We start from the raw sequence: 25,540 nt of genomic DNA, 5'->3' as shown, positions 1-25,540 counted from the left end.
TGATCTACATACAGTGTATTGAGGATCGAGCTCAGTTCAAAGTTCAGTAAAGAGAATGATGTGATTACACAGCAGACGCTTGTGTTGTTATCTTTCCAGCAGACATCTGTATCTTCTGTATCTGTATCTTGAACTTTAACCTGGACTTCTTGTTTTTACTTCTGCAATGCGACTGACTCCGCCTCCAAACCTCTTCCTGCTTTCATGTTGGCAAGAAAGAAACGTCAGACTCAATGAAACTTCGACACAGGTATCACGTTTCCTTATAAAAACCCTCGGTAACACTTTATTTTACAGTATCATTGTTACATATGTAACATGTACTTACCATAGTAATTACAGTAAATGATGCATAATTTCATGCAACTAACACTCAACCAAATCCTAATCCTACCCTAACCCTATAGTAAGTACATGTAGTTGCTTAATATTACTCAGTATTTAAATATATAATTACACTGTAACAATGACACTAAAATAAATAGTAACCAAATATAAATATGAGATGTAACAAAACTGATGAATGTGATTCATAATTTGATGAGGTGCTGTAACGTGGGTTTCAGTTTATTATATCAGAATCAAATCTGTGTGAAAGTTCTTTAGGTACAAATGTAACATGTACAATGAGATTTTGGAGCACAAACAATGTCAAATTACTGCATAAACTGTAAGTGTAGAGATTAAAGATCTATATCATGTTGTTCAACTGATTTTATATTTTGGACGTTTTTATTGTACCAAGTCGCAGAGAGCATCTTATTTACATCAGTAAATCAGCAGATGCTTTTATTTAAAGGTACAATATGTAAGAATGTTTGTTTCGTTCAAACATTATGGACCATGGCAAGCAGACTTTGATAGTGTAGAGCAAGAGAAACAGCGCTGCGTTACCTCACAAGTTTCATTCGTCTAATAAACTGACCTGTGTGAGTATTATTCTGCACTTGCGGGTAAGTTAGTTTGGTAGAATGAAATGCCCTCATTCCTTTATATCCACAGGACTCGTGTGTGGCCCTGTTCCCTTTCGAAAGCTACAATCGATGCTGCGCTGCTCAGCGCATTGGGAACGTCTTTAATCGTGACCAGCTGTGAATATTGTGTATAACAAGTCAATGAAATTGACCCGGAGGCAATATAGCCTCGGTCGGTGACGTCATCACCGCACCCCCGCGACACGAGGCTATAAGTAGATGAGCCACAGGTGCATCGTCAGGTCTTTTGTCTTCAGACCATTACTGTGCATGTGTGAACGTCAAAACCTTTATACTCTACCTTTTATCTGCTACAGATCTTTGCTAGGAGTTAGTTTATTCAGGCAGTGTGCAGAAAATTTCTCATTTCTCAAGCCTTTTTCTCTCTCGTACATCAAAGAGTTTAAAAAGTAAAAAAACAGGAGAAATGAGCCAACAAAACAATAAGTGTTGTGTTCCTCCATGCTCCCGTCCCATGTCAGAACTGAATACACACACTTACTGCTTTGTTTGTTTGGGGATAGAGCATGCTGCCCTTGCATTTGAGCATGGTGATTGCGAGCACAGTGGAATGTTCACAGTTAAAGTGCTTCGCGTTCGCTTTGCTTATTTCAAAGGGGTAGCGCCCATAATGATTGTGGGGCTCGCGTGTCGATCTGGCTGAGAAGTGAGAGACGGTGCGTCCTTATCGCTCGCTCTCTCTCCAGATCGCGATGTCCTTTTGCCTGACTACCGAAGCATGCCTCGGCGCTTCTTCGGCTCGGGCAGAGGACATTGAATCTCGTGGGTTTGTCGCCTCCGAGCGTTTCTCCCGTGTTGATAAAAGGAGAACGCTCGTGGCGATCGCTCGTGCAGTGGCCGGATTATTCTGATCACAACAAAAAGAGTCCCATAAAACAGTCTATAAATAAAGACTGTAAATATTTATGTCTTGTGTCCTCGACATCGAGCCATTCTACTATCGCGGGTGCGAGGGCACGCGATTATATGATATTGTCTCAGTTTGGAGAGAAGCTCGCGGGCTATCTCTCCCCTGGGATCACATTATCAGATGCATTTTCAGCGGTCAGGCTGGTAGTGCGTTGTACACCATGGCCGTGTTAAAGGCATACCAGGTTGATCTTATGAAAGATTTAAACACAGCTTATCATCCAGACCGTGTTTGCATGTCTGATTGGGATGTGTTTATTGCTGAGAAACTGATTTATATATATATATATAATATTTTATATAATATAACTATATATATATGTATGTATTATATATAATATAAAATTGTCTGACTGTTCTTCGGCCACATTTAATTCTGAGAAATTAAAGCTGCCTCCGAACATATCTCTCGTTATGATAAAACATTTGGGAGGTTCTCGAGGTGGTGACTTGTGTGATGGTCGGATTACAGCTAGACTGCCCTCCTTGAGGATCTCCATGACGTTAACTCGTTCATGGGAAAACCTTATTCTTCATGCATCTTTGTGCCCTTGACGTATTAAGACTATCACGGGTGTGGGGTTGTGTGGTTTTACGATGATGGGCCAGTCTGAAGAGACATTTTCTTCTCTTCTTTTTGTTCATCGTCATTTTAGGAGGGTTTAAAGCAGAGTGTAACGAGTTGCGCTCTCCCTCGAAAAAAAAAAAAAAACTGGGGACCTGCTCGTTGCACTCAGCAGCTGCATAATAGACCTAAGACAAAATCCTGAGGGTTGTTTTGTCCCAGGTCTGTGGGGGTGTGCCCCAACGGGATGAGACATTTAAATCAAACAGCTCCTACCTGACACCCTCACGAAACCACTGTACTTCCTCGCCACCTCTGGTGATTCGGGGAGCAGCGGTTTCCAGCGAAATGTTAGATGTTCTGTTGCTTTTCTGCTGTCATCCAGGACACAGAACATCTAATATCCCCTCAAAAGGAAGTGTTAAGTTGATACCACTCTCAGAGAGTCTGGCAGCGTGGAAACTTCTGCCAGTTTTTTCTTCTTGGGTATTAAGTACAGTACAAATAGGATAGAATCCAATTTATTAATCGTCCTCCGCGTTTCAACGGCGTGGTATTCACTTCTGTGAGACCGGAACTGGCGCATGTACTGTCACAAGAGCTACAATCTCTGCTGAACAAAGAGGCCATAGAACATGTTCCTCTTTCAGAGAGAGAGTCAGGCTATTACAGCAGATACTTCCTGGTCCCCAAGAAGGATGGGGGGTTGCGTCCAATCTTCAGTCTTTGAGGCTTAAACCGTACAGTTAAAGCACTCAAGTTCAAGATGTTAACTGTAAAGACGATCGTGTCGTAAATTCAACATCACGTTTGGTTCGTCATGATCGATCTGAGGGATGTATATTTTCATATAGAATATTGCCACAACACAGGAGGTTCCCAAGTTTGCTTTTGGGGGCAAAGCTTACCAATATTGGGTCCTTCCATTCGACCTAGCCATGTTATCTCTAGGGGGCTGAGGTCAACGCCAAGGGTGTACTCTCTCCCACCCTGAGGTTAACATGTTTGGGGTTAAATGGGATTCTGTCACCATCGGGCATAATTGCCTCCCGCTCGTGTCAGGACCAATTAACACCCTATGCAACATCTAGCTAGGTCAGGACATTACATAGGTCTCATGGCAGCTGCGTCCACAATGATTCCTCTGGGCCTTTTGCGCATGAGACCATGTCAGTTGTGGCTCAAAATGGGGGATTTCAACTACAATCCCCAAGGGCAAATAAAGGCAAGAACACTCGCTGAGTGCTTCGTGTCCTTTCTAAAATCCATGTTTATGGTAAGGGTTACGCGCTGCGGCTTCGTTCCCTTTCTATGTGGTTCAGACCCCAGTTCCTTGCTTTGGGTCCCACTTTAGGTGCGTCTTGCTGTCGCAGAATGCTAACGGCAGACGTCTCCCTGATGAGCTGGGGGAGCGGTCTTAAGTGGTCGTCCAGCTCAAGGGGAATGGGAGGGTCATCAGCTCAATTGGCACATCAACTGCCTCAAGCTGATGACTGTATTTCTGGCCCTGAAATACTTTCTCCCTCAGTTGAGAGACAGTCATGTCCTAGTGCAGCACAGCGGCAGTCTCTTACATAAATTACCAGGGAGGTTTGTGCTCACGCAATCTGAACAGAATAGTGAGGCAGATCTTTCTCTGGGCCCAGGAAAAGTTCCTGTCACTCAGGGCAGTGTACATTTCAGGGCACCTGAATGTGGGAGCGGATTTACTGTCCAGACAGAAACTACCGATAGGGGAATGGAAACTCCACCCAGAAGAAGTCAAACAGATTTGGACCAGATTTTACGAAGTGGTGTTGGACCTCTTCGCCTCTTATCGGAAAGCGCAATGTCCCCTCTACTTCTCTCTGAATCACCCAGCCCCTGGGTCTGGATGCGATGGCACACACATGGCCCAGAATGTGCCTGTATGCGTTTCCTCCAGTTTCTCTGCTTCCAGGAGTTCTAGCCAGAGTTTGGTTCTCCGAGATAATATCTCTCCTCAACGGCTCGCTATGGACGATTCCGGAGAGGAGGGACTTTCTGTTTCAGACGGAGGCCACGATATTCCATCCCAGGCCCAACCTCTGGAACCTTCATGTTTGGCCCCTGATGGGTACCAACTGAGGGACACTGGGCTTTCGCCTGCCGTTATTGAGACCATTCTAAGTGCTAGGGATTCCTCCACTAGAAAGAGTTATGCCAACAAATGGAGTGTCTTTGAAAGGTGGTGTACATAATGCAGATCCGGTCAACTGCCAGATTGCTTCAGTTCTGGATTTTCTGCGGGAAAAATTAACAACAGGCACATGCCCCGCCACTCTCAAGGTTTATTTGGCCGCTCTTTTGGCTTGCCATGCCTTGGTTTACGGGGTGCCACTCGGGAGACATCCTCTGCTCGCTTGTTTCATTCGTGGGGCCAGATGACTGAGGCCTCCCGTAAAAACCAATATCCCATCATGGGACATAGCAGTAGTCCTAGAAGGGTCTGGTTGAGACACCTTTTGAAACTCTAGAATCAGCGTCTGAAAACTTCTGACTCTAAAGATGTTTTTTTCTTATGGCAATAACTTATTTGAAAAGAATTGGGAATATGCAGGCTCTGTCGATTTCGCCACCCTGTTTAAACTTTGCCCCAGGAATGGTGAAAGTGATTTTGCATCCTCATCCTGATTACCTGCCTAAGGTGCCTTTTTCGGCTATACATCCTGTCACGCTTGAGGCCTTCTGCTCTCCGCCGTTCACGACGCCGGAACAGGGGAGATCTTATAGACTATGTCCAGTCCGTGCTCTTCAGGCCTACGTCCACCACACTAGCTAGTGGCGTAAGTCAGAGCGACTTTTCGTCTGTTATGGGGGCCGCAACCAATGGCTGCCGCCACTAAGCAGACCATGTTATATTGGGTCAGGGATGCTATTGTTCTTGCCTATGAGGCGCGCGGTCAAGCTTCGCCAATGGCTTTAAGGGCTCACTCCACCAGAGGGGTCGCCTCCTCTGCTGCCTTGGCAAGAGGTGCCCCTTGCAGTTTATTTGTGATGCGGCAGGCTGGTCCTCTCCGCACACATTCATAAGATTTTATAATTTGGATGTTCATGCCACTCCGGGCTCTCATGTCCTTGAGTCGTCATCGCAAGCTAATGTCTAGGCCTTCTCACGTTCTTGTGAAACACACCTGCACAACCGTGGGAGTCCAGACATGTTCAAGCACGGCGGCGTGGGTATTCTCGTTCCCAATGCGCTGAGCAGCGCAGCATCGATTGTGGCTTTCGAAAGGGAACGTCTCCGGTTACTTAACTGTAACCTTGTTCCCTGAGAAAGTGGAACGAGATGCTACGCTACTTTGCCGTGCTGAAGATGTCCCAGGACTGCTCTTCAGACAAAATATCCTGACGATGCACCTGTGGCTCATCTACTTATAGCCTCGTGTCGCGGGGGTGCGGTGATGACGTCACCGACCGAGGCTATATTGCCTCCGGGTCAATTTCATTGACGTGTTATACACAATATTCACAGCTGGTCACGATTAAAGACGTTCCCAATGCGCTGAGCAGCGCAGCATTGACTGTAGCTTTCTCAGGGAACAAGGTTACAGTTAAGTAACCGGAGACGATATCTGTCAGTCTTCATACCACAGTCATGTAAAAACATCAATGTATTCACTCATCCATAAACATTATTTCCCATAAACATTATTAGATCCATCGGCATGACGACAAGTTCCAATCCGCTTATTCACTACATCATCAATCTACGCCTTTGATATTGTTATGAAGAAGTTAGCAACCCCTAGTGGCAAAAAAAATACACATTGTAGCTTTAAAGTGACTAACAGTGAATTGAAGCTGAATGTTTGATCAGTGTGTTTGTTGATTGGAAATCAAACCTGTGACTCTCAGCAGATGAGCAGCTCCATACGACATGAACACAAATATTGTGAAGAATGTCTTGCAGGAAGATGAACAGACAGATGTCAGGAGTCACAGAAGATGATCAGCTGAAGAATTAATCAGCTGAAGACTTAGAGAAACAGAGGAGAGAACAGCATATCAACATGTCCAGTCCTGACAGCACAGGTGAGGAACACAGACAAATCTAAATCTGACATTAATGGTTATTTAATTCCATGGAATGGAATGAATTAAATGATTATGTGAACTTGTGAAACAGTTTCATCGTATTTAGTTAAAGTTCAGACATAAACAACATTAAAGGCTAGATTTACACCACAGGGGGACTTTAAAGATTGTAGATATTATTTCTAGATTCAGACTGTATATCTTTATTCTGAATCATTTAATTAATTAAATCCTGTAATACACAGTAATAGATCCACTAACAATCTCTCTCTGTGTGTGTGTGTGTGTGTGTGTGTGTGTGTGTGTGTGTGTGTTTATTTTGCAGTGAAAAGAAGTAGTCCAGATTTGGATCGCCCCTACTGTATGTTAAGCTGATTTACAGTAACTGCATTATGATATAGTTATATAGATTTGATGAACTGTGTCTATGATCAGTTTGTAATATTTAGCGCTGTAAATGCTAATTTGTGAATTTGTAAATTCTAGCACTTGTTTTTCTTTGATCAGTTTCAGAGGGAGAGAAGCTGAATCTGGTTGTGTGTGGAAGTGACGGCACATTAAAATCCTCCATATCAGAGCTGATCAGAAGATCAGACGAGGAGCTTCATGGGCGTCCGGTCAGTCTGGTGGAGCTTCCAGCTCTCGTTCAGCTCTCAGAGGAGGAAGTGATGCGTCAGACTCTCCGCTGTGTGTCTCTCTGTGATCCTGGAGTTCATGTTTTCCTCCTCACAGTTCCTGAAGCTCCACTCAATAATGAAGATAAAGCAGAAATGGATGAGATCCAGAGGATATTCGGCTCCAGAATCAACAAACACATCATGATCCTCATAATGCAGAATTCAGAGCATCAGACAGCAGAGCTCAATGAAGAAACACAGTCTGTCATTGATGGAGGACGACAACAATATTTCGGTCCCAGCACACAAGTGTCCACATTGATGGAGAACGTCGAGAAGATGGTGGAAGAAAACAGAGGAGAGTTTTTCTCCACAGAAACATTTTTGGAGGCGCAGGTGAAAAAACTGCTGCAATTTGAAGAGATGAAGAAGAAAATCGACTCATTAGAGACACATTTACTGTCACAAGGTAATGACCAGAACAATTTAAACTAAACTAGATGGGACATTTACTGAATGGACTCGTTTATGTGGTGCTCTGTATTTTACAACAGTAGAGGTGAAATTCAGAATATTCTAAAATAAAATAAAAACATTCTGACTGTACAAAAACAAGGTCAAAGGTCAAGCTTCAGTGTTCCAAATAAAAAGTAGATTATTACAATAATCAAACGACTACAATCCCTTGGAATGGTGAGGCTGAAAGTTTTACTATAATGCGTTGCTTTGATCAAGACCTCTGTATTTATCCAAATGCCTTGGGATTTGGCCATACTTGACAATGGCAGACGTTAAAAGAGTTAAGCACAAAATAGATCTCAATGCGTTACTTGCGCTGAAACACCTGAAGTGTGTGCACAGAAAGATGCCTTACACAGCATGCAATCCTGAAGTCAGTTCTCTTTAGCGCCGCATTGCGATTGAACGTTCATTTACGCACTGAATTACAGCATTTTAAAATATCCGTCTAACCGTGCATTCATGCAGACATAGTTTGTTATCTCTTAACTCTTTCCTCACCATTGAAGGAATTTTCTAGCTTTCCGTGTTTTCACTGATATATGATATACGACACATCTTCTGAAAGACTTGCACCACGGCGAAGAAGAAGCAGAAACAAGCGATAGAAGATTGCTCACTCAAATGTAAAATAATGCGATCATCATCATTAAACGGCATGTAAATCAAAACCGCCTGATGTTACAGAATGAAATGTCGACCCAGGACGAGCTACAGGACTGTGAAGCTTTGAGGGTGTTGATGTAGAGACAGATTTTTCAGTCCTGCTCCAGCTAAAATATGTTACCTTCTCCCGAAGGTATGAAATAGTTTCAAGTATCGTGTCGCCTAGCCACAACCTACACATCCCAGCATAATCACTCCTGTTTTAAATCTGTCTTCACGTTTACGTTAATTTAGCATGAAAGCAAGCAGACTACTGTGTGCATGGTTTGGCATGACAGAATGCATGCAATGTTAATAATCCCTAGCTGACATCTCAGTTCATCTCGATCTCACAAAGTCTCATTATAATCAATGAAGCTGACTGCACAATGAATCTTTCATAACACTGTTTGCTATAATTAGAGGATTTGCCAGCGTACAAAATTCAACACTGAACAAAAACTCAAAATTCTATCTTAAATGCATCTGATTGGCCATTGTGTGGAGGAGGGTAACAATATTACTCTAAACTATAGCACAAACTGTACACTTAGTAAACTTTTTAGGCTTTAAACATTTCCTCTTTTGCAGGTTCAACAGAGAGTGAAGATGATCTGAGGATTGTGCTGCTGGGAAAAACGGGAGTCGGGAAGAGTGCAACTGGAAACACCCTCTTAGGAAGAGGAGCGTTTACAGCAGAAACATCTCAAGAGTCCGTGACTAAAGAGAGTCAAAAAGAATCATCTGAAATCAACGGCCGACACGTTACTGTGATCGACACTCCAGGACTGTTTGATACTGAACTTACTAATGAGGAGATCCAGAGAGAAATCAGCAACTGCATCTCCATGATCCTGCCTGGACCACATGTGTTCATCATTGTGCTCAATTTAGGACAACGATTCACTCAAGAAGAAGCGACAACAGTGAAGATCATCCAAGAGACGTTTGGTGAGAAATCTTTAATGTTCACCATGGTGCTCTTCACCAGAGGTGATTATCTGAAGGACAAAACTATTGAACAGTGTTTGGGGAAACCTGGATCTGCTCTGATGAAGCTGATTGAAGCGTGTGGAAACAGATATCATGTGTTGAATAATAATCAGCCTGGAGACCGAACACAGGTGTCTGATCTACTGGAGAAGATAGACAACATGGTGAAAGCAAACGGAGGGATTTTCTACACGTGTAAGATGTTCAGACAGATGGAGAGAGAAAGACAAGAACAACAGATGAAGATCCTGATGGACAGAGTCAGAGAAAGAGAAGAGCTGATGAAGAAACTAGAAGAAGAAATGATAAGAGAACGAGAGACATTTAAAAATAAAATAGAGCAACTGATGAAAGAAAAAGAAAAACTGCTCATGAAATACGACACAGAAATAGACAGACTGATGAACAGAATAGAGAATGAGAGGAAGAATAGAGAAGAGGAATATATAAAAAGAGAAGAACAATATAAAACATTAATGAAAGAGAAAGAAGATCTTCAGTCTAATCATGAAGCAGAAGAAAACAAGATGAACATCCTGATGGAGAGAGTGGAGCAAATGAGCAGAGAAAGAGAAGAACTGATGAAACATAAAGTAGAGAAAGAAAGAATGAAGATGATGATGGAAGAAGAAAGACAGAATCATGATAAAGAAAGAAAGAGAAGAGAAGAAGAATTTAATGAGAGAGAAGAACGATTTAAAAGAGAAATGAAAGAGAGAGAGGAGCTCGAGAGAAAGATACGAGATGAGATGAAGAAAGAACAAGAGATCTTTAAAGATGAAATAAAGGAAATGAGGCAAGAAAAAGAAAAACTTCAGATCTCATACAACACAGAAATAGACAGTCTGATGAACAGAATACAGAATGAACGACATAATCATGAAAAAGAGAGAAAGAGAAGAGACGATGAATATACAGAAAGAGAAGAACGATATAAAATCCAGATGAGAAGAGAACGAGAGGAATGGGACCAGCAGAAACTGGAGGAAAAGACGAGAAGAGGAGAAGATGAGAAAAGAAGAGAAAGAGAAAAACTAATTTTTGATGAAACGATACAGAGACTGAAGATTGAAATGGAGGGAATAATCAGAGAGAAAGAGAGAATAGAAAGAGAGAGACGAGGACAACTAGAGGATTTAGAGAAGAGACTGAAAGAAGAAATAAACATAAGAGAAGATCAACAGAACTTTGAAGAACAACTGAAGAGAATTGGAAGACAAACAATCAAACATCTATTTCACAGACTCCATGTTGAAGTCAAACACCTCAATAAACTGAGAGCTTCAGATGTTCTTCAGATAACCAAACATTCATTACAGTCACATGAGTCTTGTGCTGAAGAGGAGCTGATTCAGACTTTCACGCAAAAACTACTGATGATGAACTACAGAGCAAGATACATTCATGCTAAAGAGACCAGTGAAATGTCTTTGTCTAATGAAGGAGACAGTCGATCTGAACTCATTCACCCGATGGATGTTCAGATGGCTGTATTTCATTGTGCTGATGGTCTCCTGAAGCAGCTGATGGTCACTAAACTGTCCCAGTGTCAGTACGCTCTGCCTCTGCTTGTTCCTGATCCATTCACACAACAGATTGAGTTTCCTCTCTGGACATTCAGACAAATCAACAAGAGCTGGAAGAAGAGAAACACCAGCCATGAAATCATCAGTCAAACCCAGCCGAGCTACAAGGCAGAAACTCCAATGGTGTTTTTCTTCAGGTTTGGCTCAGTGTCTTCATCCAAGTCTGAGCTGATGAACAGTCTGATCAATGAGAGACACAACACGTTCTTCCACAGGAACTGCCCAGGCAGCAGCAGATCCAGAGTCCTGATGGATGGAGTAGTGGAGATCGCCTGGTTCTGCCCCTCTGGGACAAACACGGATAAATTCACTGACTGTGTTGCGTTCTGTAATCTACACGGTGATGCAGGAGACCATGAGAAACAGATGCAGATCCTCTCTGAAATGGCCTCAGTCAATGTTGTTATTCTGCCAAAACTGGACAGGAATGACAGAAGTGCAACAATAATCCAAAACCTGTACAAGGACAGAAAGCCACTCATTTGTCTATTTACTGAGGATGAATCTGCATTATCTGAGCCGAAGAAAGGGAAATTCAAGATGGGTCTGAAAGACAGACATCAGTCAGAAGTATCTGAAGAAATAAGAAGAGTGATAAATGATTGTCTCTCAGAATCATCTTCCACTTTCAGACTTGAAGATGTGTCCAAACACTCAGACATCAGAGTAGATGAGGAAGATGATGAAGACTGTAGGAGAGGAAGAGAAGCAGCACAGCAGATGATGAGTTTACTGAAGGAGAAAGATCTGATAGAAATCAAAGATTCATTTCTGCCTCATCAGGGGAAACTGTGGCATCAGTGGATCCAGAAGAACAAAGAACTACATCGACTTCGAGAAGATGAGACAGAAATTGAAATAAGTAGAAAAAAATCAGAAATTGAACGAATCCGTCAACAACAGCATGAATCTGACATCAGCAAGATTATGAAGCACTTTATTAAAGAAATTATCTCAGATTATAAGCATAAGATGTTTTTCCTTAAATGGCTCAGAATCTTCCTTGATGAATATACCTCAGCTGATGTTTCTGCTCTACATCACAAGTATAATGAAAAATGGTCAAAAGTCATGAAACTGAAAGAGAATCATGATAAATCTGAACAAATCAAAGCTGAACAAGCAGAACTTGAGAGAATATCTGAGGATCTTCAGGCTACAGGCTTTGGTTTGGAGGACATCATGAGGGAGATCGGTCAGATCTATGAATCATGTTCATCTGTGAAGAAGAACAAGAAAGACCTGCAGTTTGACTTCTCTTCTCTCCCGAGTCTTGCAGCAGAGATGATGATCTCTGGATTTCCACTGGAGCTGATGGATGGAGATGCTGCTTATGTTCCTGTGATCTGGATCTCTGCTGTTCTAGATCAACTCATCCAGAAACTGGGAGATCAGACCAGAGTCTTTGTGCTGTCAGTTTTAGGGCTTCAGAGCTCTGGGAAATCCACCATGCTGAACGCCATGTTTGGGCTCCAGTTTGCCATCAGTGCTGGCAGGACCACCAGAGGAGCTTTCATGCAGCTGGTCAGAGTCTCAGACGAGATGAAACCACAGATGAACTTTGACTATATTCTGGTTGTTGATACTGAGGGTCTTCGTGCTCTAGAACTGTCTGGAAGATCAACACAGCATCATGACAATGAATTGGCCACATTTGTTGTTGGTATTGGAAATCTGACAATGATCAACATCTTTGGAGAAAACCCATCTGAGATGCAGGATATTCTTCAGATTGTTGTTCAGGCCTTCATGAGGATGAAGAAGGTCAAACTGAATCCCAGCTGTGTGTTTGTGCATCAGAACGTTTCAGACGTCACAGCTGGAGAGAAAAACATGGAGGGAAGGAGACGACTGCAGGAGAAACTGGATGAGATGACTAAACTCGCTGCTAAAGAGGAAGTCTGTGATGAAGAATGTTTCAGTGATGTCATTGGATTTGACGTTCAGTATGATGTGAAGTATTTTGCTCAGCTCTGGGAGGGAAGCCCACCAATGGCACCACCAAACCCAAACTACTGTAGGAATATACAAGAACTAAAGAAGACTATAATGTCTCATGCCTCAAACTCACATGGAATGATGCTGATAGACCTAAAATATCGTGTTAGAGATCTCTGGGAGGCTTTACTGAATGAACGATTCGTCTTCAGCTTCAGAAATTCTCTGGAGATTTCAGCCTACAGGAGACTGGAGACCGAATACAGCAAGTGGTCCTGGAGTCTTCGCAGTGCCATGATGGAAACTGAGAACAAACTATACAACATAATAGAATATGGAGCAATTCATGAGGTTGAGGAAACAGATCTTCAAAGAGAACTGAAGAAGACAAGTGAAGAAGTGGAGAAATCAATGTCAGAATTATTTGAGGAAGACAAAGATAAAGATATATTGATTCAGTGGAAAACGTCATTTGAAATCAAAATCAAATATCTTCAGGAAAACATTGTGAGAGAAACAAAGAGGAAATTAAACGAGATTCTTCAGCAGCGAGACCTGAAGAAAAAGATAGATGCTCAAAGGTATCATCATGTAAACACTCTCTATGAAAAGAGCAAAACACTTGCCTGGAAACTAAAAGCAAATGACAAAGAAACGCTGAAGAAAGAGTTTGGTTTGTTTTGGGAACAGTGGATGAAAACAATCATCACAGACAATCCTCCAAACAGAGACATTGACATAATGAGAGATGTGAGAGAGATCATCAGTGACATCTATCAAAGTGTTCCTGTAGATCACCTGGGGGAGAGCAGAGATATTTTCACCTTGCAGAGTTATTCAGATTGTGTTGTTCTCAAAAAGTCCCGAAAAGTTTGGATGCAAAAGGCTTACAGAACAGTAATAAAAGAATCATTTGGATATAATCAAAATCTGTCTTTAGGGGATGAAGTCCAAATAAGATCATTAATCACAGATGTTGCTCAGCAGACAGACAGAATGATTCAGTCATTTAACATTTCAAAGATGGGCTACAACATCAGTTACATTCAACAGCTCACACGTTACATCAAGGCAAGAGTGACAGAACATCAGTTCGGATCAGTGAAATATGTGTTCAAGAATGAATTCTTCATGGATTTGGTTATTTCCATCTGTAAGAGATCAAAGAAGACGATCACTGACCAACACAGAAAGTTCAGAGAAGCCAATGATCCTGTAATATATGTTGAGAAGAAGAGAGAAGAGTACTATAGTATTTTCCAGAAATACTGTCATGGAGCAATATAAGCTGCCATTTTTGGTGAGATCATCTGTCAGAAACTGAAAGATCCCATTGAGCAGAGCGTCTACAAGAAGACTTCCAGAGATCTGGCATATGAAATGAGATTAAACTGTCCATCACTGAATGGAAACAGATCAAATCTGGAGAAACACATCCTGAAGACACTAGCAGAAGAGGAGGATTTTAACAAATACATGAACTACATTCATAAACCCAGAGATCACTTCAAGAGTTTCATCAGAGATGAAGTCAGTCGGTACATCACTGATAAGTTCAGTGTCAGTGTTTTACCCAAGATGAAGGAGAACATTAAACTCCTGCAGCAGAAGATCATGAAAGCTGCACATGAATCTACTGAACATGTTGAAGAGAACAGAGGAGATGTTGGTCTGTGGTTGAAGAGTTTCACACAGAGGCTCTCAGATGTGCTGATCTTCTCTGAAAAAGACCTCAGTGGAGTCAAACATGATGATGTTAATGACTTCAGCCTCCTAGAAGATGTGATAAGACATGAACTTCCTGATATAATGACTGACATCAGCAGTAGATTCAACACAAAGTCATTTCCAGTAAAGCTGGACAGTAAACTCAGGCCAGATGAGCTTCTGGTTGATCACTTCTGTCAGTGCTGTTGGGTTCAGTGTCCGTTCTGTAAAGCCATCTGCACCAACACCATAGAAGACCATCATGGAGATCACAGTGCTCCTTTCCACAGAGTGTGGGGAATTAATGGAACATATTACAGTTCAACACAGAATCTCTGTCCTAATATTTGCACAAATGTAGTAGCAAGTCATCAGGATTTTAATACACCACATGGAAGGTTTAAATATAGAGACTACAGAAGAGCAGGAGGAGTTTATGCAGACTGGAGCATCAGCCCTGATCTCTCTGAACTGAACTACTGGAAGTGGTTTGTGTGCAGATTCCAGAAAGATCTGGAAAAACACTACAGTAAAACATTTGAGGGGAGTGGTGAGATTCCACATGAATGGAGAAAATACTCAAAACAGGAAGCTATTGAGAGTTTACAATACATATAATGAAGCAGATAAAGAATGAGACTCTTATGTCTCCTCTCAGATTCAGATCACAGATATAATCATCAAATACACCAGACGAGAGTTAAAGACAATATTCAGTTCCTCATACATGATCTGAACTACAAAACAACATGTTTCTGAACATATGCTTAAATGATAAAGTTCAAAATGCTTGATGAATATTAGAGTTTATTACTAATCAAAACAGCTTAATCTCTATCATGAACTGAAAAAGATCTGTGATAAGGATATTAATGATAGATTGTTGATTTATGATTGAAGTGCATATATAAATGTGTTTGTTAAAGTGCTGATGATCAAACGGTTGGAGGAAAGTGTGAGAAATAAACAGCAAATTAAACATCTCAGAGCCGTCGATCTGATTTATATCAAAATTACTCCAGTGGAAACTACTTCACTCAATAATGTCCACATCTGTGAGGACACATCATGAATTTACTGACCTTGTCCAGTGTCCTTTTACACTTGTTTAATACAGACCTCGTATTATGAAAAATATAGTTTTGACTTGAAATTAATTGAAATGATAAAACTGAAATGATCCATAGCAGATTTTTTAATTCGCTGACAGTATTTCAGTCTTTACTCAAATTCATTACTTAGACATTACTAAAATATATCTCATGAAAATAATGTTTATTACACAATACTGTGATCAAAATTTCTAATGCTGCCTTCAAACTCTCACTGATGACCTTTGATCTTCCACTTCTGCCCTGTGTGTGTCTGAACAACAAAACCACTGGGCAATTACAGTTCATGTTTGTATCATTCTCTGTTCAGTGTCACAAGAGTTCATCAGATTCATTTCACACTGATTGTCCATATGAACGAGTTATAGAAACTTGTTAGCGCACATCAGCTCTAGCTTTGGGTTCTCCAGCTGACCAGAGGATGAGGAAGAGCTGATTCTGATGTAACTGCAACACAAAGGATTTTAATGACACTCTTACAGTGGAAATGAAGCAGTCAAGTTAGTATAATTCAGTAAATGGATTTGCACTGCCGCATCTTCTCCTCCTTCAGCATCTCATCATTGCCTCTCCAGTTCCAGCGCTGGTTTCCAGTAGATGTTTCGTCTCCAGCTGCTGCTGTTACTGTGTCTCCACACATAAGAACACATCTGATAACTGTGGAGACATGGCTGTGGTCTTCCTGAAAACTTTCTCTGTTATTGAATTGCTTTAGGTATTTACAGAGATATCCTCAGTCAAGTTTTCCCAGAGCACAGGGAGGAACTAGACCTTTATCTGGCTATGATGGCAGACTTTAGCCACCGATACGAACACCACAGATCATTTTCAGCTAAATCTGCTTCATTCATCTCTGTATTCAACACCAGATTAGTCTGTTACTGGCTAAAGCTTCAGCCGCTGTCCATGGTGCTGAATCTGTCGGATCTGCTGCCCATGGTGCTGAACCTGTCGGATCTGCTGTCCGTGGTGCTGAATCTGTAGACGCTCCATTAGATATAAGAGGCCTGTCCATCATTTCCTTTAATGGTGTAATCATTTCAACGAATCTGTTTGGACTTATCCTAAATGTAAATTCTCGCATGTTTGTAGTTTTTGCAAGGACCCGCACCTGAAATCGCTCTGCCCTCAAAACTACAAAACCTGCGATGCGAGGAAAGCCTCCATTACTCGCCAACACTCTCCAGCTTTCTTTCATCTCACCCAATTTTTTCTTTTTTGTTCATCATTTAATCACTGGACTTTCTCAAGGGCTTTCAGTCGGTGTCCTTTCTTCTCTGTCTACTCTGTAAAAAGAAATGTGTTAAAGGTCCCATTCCATGAAAGTTTCATTTTCTGAGGTTTTTTAACATTAATATGAGTTCCCCTGTATATGGTCCCCAAGTGGCTAGAAATTTCAGTCGGTGTAAACCGAGCTTTGGCTATCTTTCTCTGCCTTCGAAAAAATGAAATCTCAGACGGGCTGATCTTGAATTTTCCCCTTATGTCGTCACCAGATTGACTTTATTTCTGTCAGACGTCTACAGAAGTGCTTGTTGAGAATTAACAGATGTTTAAATGTAGACGTTTCATTGAATGTTTCATTTGAAGTCACCAGAATCGTGATTAGTGTCAGCTTTATTTGGGCCCTTGACTCTTTAACATTAGTTTTTCTCTGGTTACACTAACTGTGTGTTTATTTTGCACATTTGAAGCAGCAAGAATAGCCATGTGATATGAAAAATATAATCATATGATAATATTATACAGTATTGTTTATCTCAGCAAGTGTGTAATGTCTGATTGGTGACTTTTAAAAAGGTTTTTATGATTGTGTTTATACAGCACGAGATCAGCAATGTTACATTTATTCATTTAGCTGACGCTTTTATCCAAAGCAACTTACAATTGCTATATATGTCAGAGGTCGCACGCCTCTGGAGCAACTAGAGGTTAAGTGTCTTGCTCAGGGACACATTGGTGTCTCACAGTGGATTCGAACCCGGGTCTCTCACACCAAAGGCATGTGTCTTATCCATTGCACCACACCACCCCATGTTGCCGTTATCTGCACATTAGTTTTTAAAGAGACGTTGCGTACAGGAACTTAAAGTCTACACACTGTAAAAAGAGATGTGTTAAAAACAACAGAGTGTGTTTATGGTATTTTGACACAATGTGTGTAGATTTTTAACACACAATGTGTGTTAAAATGTAACTGGATGGAATAACACTGGGTGGAGGGCAGTTTGTGTTTATGAAAAATAAAAGGTATATTTTATTTGGTATCCCATAAAAACTTTAAAATAAATAAAACAATACATATAAATAAATAAATAAAATCTAAATTTATAAAACCTTAAAGATTAACAGGTTTTTTTGGCAGACAATCACGTCATCACGAGTCAGTCTGTGGATTTGCCATGATCGCCGTCTTTCATGGGTTACAGAAAGTTGATGCATATGAAAAAATGTCATATAGACTACTTGGTTTTGGAGAAAGTGGAGTAAATACTTGCCATTTATTAAAGGTACAGGATAATAACCTGGTAGTGAGACACAAAATAAGAGTGGCTTTAATATATTGGGTGAGTGTGATGGGGTGGCAAACAAATTTATATTACCGAATAAGAGACAAACATGTATCACTTGTCTTTAAGGTTATTTATTTTTTTGCAAGGAAAGGTCAGCAGTCATACAGTCATTACAAAGAGCCTGCAGAGTGTGACCACGAGTGGGGGCATCTTTCCTTCTTTATAGTTGTTCCTCCCCCAAGGTTGTTTTCCCGAGGATAAATGAAGATATCTCTCAGCCATAACTAACACACTGTTTAGATTTGTCTCATATTAATCATATTATACCCTTGAATGGAGACTCTCGATCTCGATCATACACTTAGTCACACATTAACTTTTGTCAGGTCATATACAAGGTCATACACATACATATTCATAAGGGTATGTATCAACACTACACTAATCTAATTACCATCATATTTCTATAAATATAATTAAATGCAAACATATAGAACATATTAAACTTCTTCCACAGTGACTAACTTTTTCACATTATAATTTTACTTGTTTATTCATTTATTTATTTATTGGGATTTATTCTAGCAATCTCTGTGTGTGTTTTTGTTGTTGTTTTAACTTTTGGTGCCATTTTAGGATGCCAAATTACTTATTCTAACTTGTGTTAGTGTGAAAAAAGAGAGACTGTGGAGTGATACACAAATTATAAAATGGTGTTTAACAGGCGTCGTTAACTTATCATTCACAAAACACAATCAAAGAAACAAAATTAACCTTCTTTAAAACACTTTTATTACCTCCATTGAACATTTCTAAAGGAAAGTAAATGAGTTAAAGTAGCTTGTTTCTTCTACTGATTTTTTCACATGCTGGTTCAGTTCACACACACAAACGGCTTCTTTATAGTACATTTGTCATCATTCCAGTTGCCATCTGCTGCAAGATAGAACAAAATATTTGTTTTTATCATGTGTATTTATTTATTTTTATTTATTTTTTTAATTAATGTTTATTTAGTTTATTTAGATTTATGAGCATTAACAGCAGTTACTTACTGCCATAGTTCATCTCAATGCAGTGCTCTTTTCTAGCATAGTTATTGGGCTCTCCAGGCATCCATATTTGAAAGTTCATTCTGGTTCCATCACTCCAGAGCCAAACTCCCTCCTGTGAACAGAAGAGAAAAAAGACATTGTGTTTATGTCCACAGCTCACATGACTTAATTTTATCTTTATTCATCTAAAAGAAGATTCTTCATGAACCCTAACCCCGTCTCCACTTTAAAAATGTCAGAAATCTAAACAGAAATGAACAGAAATTATTTCACAAACCGGGTATCAGTGAAGAATATGTGAAAAATACTTAAGGGCTTATGTGATGGTGCCCATGTCATGGTTGCCAATGCCCCAAACTGAACTATTCAGAGGACCCCAAAAAATAAAAAAATAAAAAAAAAAAATTATAAAAACACATCTATCTTTATGCATTTTGAAAAATGTTTTAATGTAACTGTAAATGCCCAGTAGCACAAAAAGCAAGATCAAAAAAAAAAAATTGCATACATGAACAGCATCATTTCCTCCGATCCAGGTATGAGTTGAGGCCTGAGTTTCAGATCTAACCAGGTCCTGTATAAAAGTGTACTCCTTATGGCTGTGCACAGAAGCAAGGTTCCCATCAAACTGCAAACAGAATTTCTGTAGAGGCAGAGACATGAACAAACACCAATATATATATATATATATATATATATATATATATATATATATCACTCTAAGAAATATCTGTTTATTAACAGTTGTATTACTGTATATTTTTACAGAAATTGTCCGTAGAACGTCATTTACGGGTGTATTTCTGTTTATTTACGTTTCGAATTGCATTATGGGACTTTGTTTGATCTCTGATGCAACTGCCAACTGCCGTGGCCGGAGACGGACGTTTTAAGCAGAACGTCAAAAAAAAAAAGATTTTGCAACGGTCTGCCTTTCCGTGGTAAGTCATTTTCTTTTGGAAAAATGTACGTTATCCAAGTGACTGTTTTATTTGCAGTAGTTTTAAATGTTAGCTATATTGTCTGGGTTCATCGTGTATAACGTTACCATTTTGAATTTCCGTTGGCTATTGCTAACGTTAGCGTTCGTGAGCTGCTGTTATTAACCAGCGCTTAGTTATAGGGAGATATTAAAGAGCTGTTTTTTTTTTCTCAGAAGATTTAAAACTGACCAGGTTTGTGTGAGTTGTTTTTTGTAATATTAGGTTAGAGCAAAGTATCATCCCTTATTTGGTCATGTCCCGCTTCTCCAGTCTTTGTGGCAGTGGGTCTGTTAATTTACGGAACTATTGTCAGTATTTTTATTTGGAGCGGGAGATTTTGACTGCTGTTTGGAAAAAAACACCGCGTCTCCTCTGTATGTGAACAGGTTGGCTGTGAACGAGCAAAAACTTCATCTCCAGCTCCTCTTTGCGTGTAAAAGGTAATTTTGAAGTGTCATAGAAGTTAACGTTAGTGTTTTCTTGGTATTGTAAGCTGCAAACGTTAACGTTAACTGTTTAAAAATTTGACTGCTGTTTGTAAAAAAACACCGCTTCTCCTCTGTATGTGAACAGGTTGGCTGTGAACGAGCAAAAACTTCATCTCCAGCTCCACTTTGCGTGTAAAAGGTAATTTTGAAGTGTCATAGAAGTTAACGTTAGTGTTTTCTTGGTATTGTAAGCTGCAAACGTTAACTGTTTAAAAATTTGACTGCTGTTTGGAAAAAAACACCGCGTTTCCTCTGTATGTGAACAGGTTGGCTGTGAACGAGCAAAAACTTCATCTCCAGCTCCACGTGGGTCTAAAACAGAAAAAAGGGCACAAAACAGTACAACATTCCACCAAAACTGCTTCGATTCCTGTCAGACCTGAGTGACTTTGAGAATCCTTGGAAGATTTAAAGGTCATTACACAAACTCCTTTGTTACTCACACTGTCTTATTCTGTTGAAATCTTGTACATTTGGCACAACTCTGTAAACTCAGCTGCTGGCTGAAACAAACCGGCAGCTCCTCTCTACCAGGTAACGTTACCTGCAGGCAGGAAATAACAGCAGAGAGAGAGGAGGAAGGACTGATGCCCGAGTTCTTCATTCTTTTGCAAATGTTGCCCAGAATTTTGATTGTCAGATATTGAGTTTGTATAGTGACTTTGCTGTTGTAAGCTTTATTGTTGCTGCTCTAGCAAGTTATAATTAAAATATTAAATTCTAGTCCTATTCTGAATTTAAAGGTTGTATCAGTGATTTCAGGCCCAAAAAAAGGCCCAAACATAAATGATCACATTCATCTAATCTTTCCTAACGATCCGCTAGCTGCCCGCCCCATAAGCATGCCGTCAAAAAACGCATCTCTGTAGGCAGCCTAGGCTCTGAGATCTGCACACAAAAACAATTGGTTTCACCAACCACTCAACCAAAATAAATGTTGTGAGGTTTTCGCGTGCAGCACGCAAAACCTCACAACACCCACCCCTGTCGGTGATTGGTTGGAACACTATTTGTTTTGGTTTTGAGTGGTTGGTGAAACCATTTGTTTTTGTGTGCAGATCTCAGAGCCTAGGCTGCCTACAGAGATGCGTTTTTTGACGGCATGCTAATGGGGCGGGCAGCTAGCGGATCGTTAGGAAAGATTAGATGAATGTGATCATTTATGTTTGGGCCTTTTTTGGGCCTGAAATCACTGATACAACCTTTAAAAACAACCACGGAGCTAATATGCACACCTTAAGGCTGATTTATACTTCTGCGTCGGACCTACGCCGGAGCCTCTACACTGTAGGCAACTCGTTGGTTTTCATTTATACTTCTTCGTCGTTGTCCACGTTGACGCGCAATTACACATGCAGAGGGAGCCTGTGAAACCTGAGGGAGGGGTCCTAGCAGACCAATCACAGCGCTTGCATCTGCGTAGAGTTGACGCATTGTTACATTTTTGGAGAGGTGCGCGTCAGGTTACGCCGAAGGGTACGCGCGCTACACACAGCCTACGACGTGAGTTCGACGCAGAAGTATAATGAGGCCTTTAGTGTTTGTTTATTTATGGCAAGTCTTATTGTCATCACAATATATCAATGTTATCGCACATCGCAGATTTTCCTTCTATCATGCAGGCTGTCCTTACACGCTTGCTTCATTTCTCATTTGGTCAGTTGGTTGTTTGCTAGGATGGCTGAATATGCGATGCAGTGAAAGGCTTGGCTTAATTTCACTAAAGTCAAAGATAAAGAGGAAGTGAAATGCCATGTATGTTCCAAGTTAATTTCTTGGGATACATGTTCAATGCTATTTAAAGCACCTCAGCAAGATCCATTTGCTAATTAATATTTTGTTTTTGTTTTACAGCCATAGAAGTAGCATCTGGAACGGAGAGAAAGGAGTGTGGTGTGTTTGTGTTTCTCAGTCTCAACAGGCATGCTATTGTACTCCCATCACCAACTAGGCACTCAAAACGATAGATATAGTACAAACATATAATATATGTTTTTTGGCAGCATATTGATTATTTTTCACACAGTAGCTGTAGAATGCATGTATCACTTTTTCTCGCTTAATCTGCACTCTGTTCCTGAACTGGGTTGGGTTTGTTTCATTGCTATTCTGGACAACAGGGTCAAATTTTTTATTTTTATTTATTTATTTATTATTATTATTTTTTTTATGTCAACTACAATGTCAAGTGTCATTCTTAAAAGAAAATGTTAATGCGTGTTTCAGTTATGTTAAACTGTGAAATTGGTCATTTTGACCCAAACTAGTGACAATCTAAAACAATGATTAAAAAAATAATATTTTTTGAGAGATGTCCCAATGTTGTTGTTTTATATACACTACTGTTTAATACAACAGTGGTTTGACAAAATATTGGATATGAATAAATAATAAAAAATGAAGTAATTTTTACCATTTTATGTAAGAGCATTTATTTCAGAACAAAATATCACTGTCTATGACCAAACTGTCCAAACAAGCCCTCCGTATAGCATTACATCTTCAAGATGACACCAAGAGCTTTAGAAGGCCAACCTCTCACCTCCAGGGAAATGGGTCTATATTTCTGTTTGGAATGTTTTCAACAAGAGTTATCATTATTATAGGTACACTGTTAACTAACAGAAAAGTAAAATTTCTATTTGCTGTAGGTATATTGCCTAAATTCACAAGTTTTATTTTTACTGTAGGAAAAGTACAGTACAGTTTTATCTGTTTTTTTTACTATAGATACACCATTAAATGGCAGAAAGTGTCCTGTTTTTTTTACTACAGATACACCATTAAATAACAGAAGATTTCTGTTTTATTTACTGTGGGCACATTGTGAATTAACAGAAAATTTCCGTTTTTTAATTACGGGACAAAGTCCGGGTAATGAGCTGCCAGTACTTTTTCTGTTATTTTACGGATTTATTTCTTAGAGTGTATATATATATATATAAAGGTATTATTTTAAATTAATATTCCAATATCTGTGACATGCCTTAAATTACCATCGAAATAATTTTTACTCGTGCTGTTTATTTTTTTGTTTTGGTTAAGTCGAAAATCTGCCATTAGAGGTGGGACTACTTTTCTAGGAAAGGTTCTGGTTATACTGTAGATGTAGATTAGATATAACTTCACATATATAACGTTTTTCAGTTATCCTCTCATGATAACATGAAATGTGTTGTCTTTATTTTCATACCATTGTGATGTTTTATTATCAGTGATATATGTTTACAGCCTAGAGCTCCATTGTAATTTATTTACTGTTAACATATTTTTGTTTTTAAACTGAGGAACAAGATGAAATTATTTTTCTGCGATAATTGACAGGTGTCACAGGTGTTGACAGAGCTTAAGTTGTATTTAACCAAAAATATACTTATATGATTTTTATGTCATATTACAAGCTGAATGTATCATACCTCTGCCTCAATCCATGTTTGAGCGTTATTGAAAAACTTGAAGCATCTGTTTCCAAAGGCAGTCCACCCGTCATTACAGGCTGTTAAAGTGAAGTTTTGTGTGTTATTTTTCTAAAACTTTTTTTTTTTTTTACCATGAATGACCTTATATGTAATTAAATTAATAATGTTAAGGTACAGTATGTAACTTTTGTCCCTTTACCGGTTAAAAACAAAAAGGCATGCAACATTGTTTTGGTCGTGCTTCGGCTTTGCATGACAGTGCAGATGAAGGCGACGCTTCACAATAGATGCTTTACAGTGAACTCTGTTAGAGAGATACATATGACAGTCTATCTGTTCAATAAAACACCTTACTCAACAGTCAAGTAATAAAAAACACCATCATCTCCACTTCGCTTTTACAACTTTTCAAATCCCTCAGTTCTCTCCATCTCCTAAAGCCAAGCTGATGTTGATTCTTGTTTTATTATGAGTCTCGTTCTATTTTCTCCAGCAGACTCTCGTCTGTTCGGTGTTTGTTTAAAACAGGTGTAAAGACACCCGTAGGTGTGTTTAAAAAAAAAAAAAAAGTCTACAGGGTGAATCTCAAGAGGTTGGAGATTTAGCTGCTCCATCTCTTCCTTTCTTGCTCATGTGAAAGCTAACCCCTGCCACTCACACACCAGACACATGGCAAAGTAGCCGGAGCAACTTTTCTCTATTTACGTATATATGACGAGACACGCACGGGCAAGTGATGTATACGCAATCTCCCATGAAAACTGGTCCGACAGGTCTAAAATATAAACACTTATAACAGGCTTACCATAGTGAATCAGTGAATCATGTTTTGTAAGAAGGATTGATGATGTATTTGACTCATTACTTACAATTTTGTTTATTTTGAACAAAAAAGCTACATAGTGTACCTTAAATAAACAAAGGATTAAAAAAATATTTTAACAAAGAAACATCATGATGTGAAAAGACATTTAAGATTTTGCACTAATCAAAGTATTTTGTTTTTGTTAACCTATGGCTCCACCCTCCCAACACCATAGCAACGTTTTGCACCATCCATTAAAAAACAAAACATAACATTAAGGAAAACATTTAATAATTATTGCAAAATTGCCCAAATTCAAGTATGTAAAAATATACTGTGTATTAAACTTCACAAGGAAAACAGGCAAATAATTGAAATGCAAAAAAACTAAATTACTTTAACATAACAATATTGATATTGATACACTGATCAATAGCAATACACCACTCACTTGTGTTCTATAATTATTTAGTACCCTATCCAGTGCATGAGAGTAACTATTACAGCAGTATTTCATATGAGAAACATGCACACACCTGCTGATGGTGTAGTCTGGCCAGAATCCCATGCTGTCAGTCCACTGGCTGCCTCGATGTGTCGTCTTCATCTACATGTACAATCAGACATGGCATTGC

The 25,540-nt window shown here is 39.7% G+C and overlaps 2 protein-coding genes and 1 long non-coding RNA gene across 3 annotated transcripts in view; 1 reads left to right on the top strand and 2 right to left on the bottom strand.

Moving 5' to 3' along the window:
* The window catches only part of LOC311287137 (galactose-specific lectin nattectin-like), a 127,712-nt gene that overhangs the window by 93,249 nt on the left and 8,923 nt on the right, over positions 1-25,540 (bottom strand). The gene's annotated exons all lie outside the window — the stretch shown is intronic.
* LOC311287061 (interferon-induced very large GTPase 1-like) lies at positions 6,699-15,228 on the top strand. The gene is made up of 3 exons (XM_084403642.1): positions 6,699-6,886; positions 7,033-7,611; positions 8,898-15,228. Exons 2-3 carry the CDS (start codon positions 7,194-7,196, stop codon positions 14,108-14,110), a joined length of 5,631 nt encoding a protein of 1,876 aa, XP_084259768.1. The 5' UTR covers positions 6,699-6,886; positions 7,033-7,193; the 3' UTR covers positions 14,111-15,228.
* On the bottom strand, positions 18,271-25,468 carry LOC311287222. Its single transcript, XR_014626713.1, has 5 exons — positions 25,442-25,468; positions 24,098-24,177; positions 19,719-19,853; positions 19,211-19,322; positions 18,271-19,091 (listed from the first exon to the last, which is right to left on the bottom strand). It is a non-coding gene; the product is annotated as an uncharacterized lncRNA (long non-coding RNA).

This window comes from Rutilus rutilus (assembly GCF_951802725.1).
Source record: "Rutilus rutilus genome assembly, chromosome: 1".
Classification (NCBI taxonomy): Eukaryota; Metazoa; Chordata; class Actinopteri; order Cypriniformes; family Leuciscidae; genus Rutilus; species Rutilus rutilus.
Note: the sequence above shows the minus strand (reverse complement) of the source record. Positions and strands in the feature narration are given on the sequence as shown.

Excerpts from the sequence above, each read along its gene's own strand:
- LOC311287061 (XM_084403642.1), top strand. The coding sequence starts at position 7,194 with ATGCGTCAGACTCTCCGCTGTGTGTCTCTCTGTGATCCTGGAGTTCAT. Across the intron at positions 7,612-8,897 it reads GACACATTTACTGTCACAAG|GTTCAACAGAGAGTGAAGAT; the intron begins GTAATGACCAGA and ends CCTCTTTTGCAG.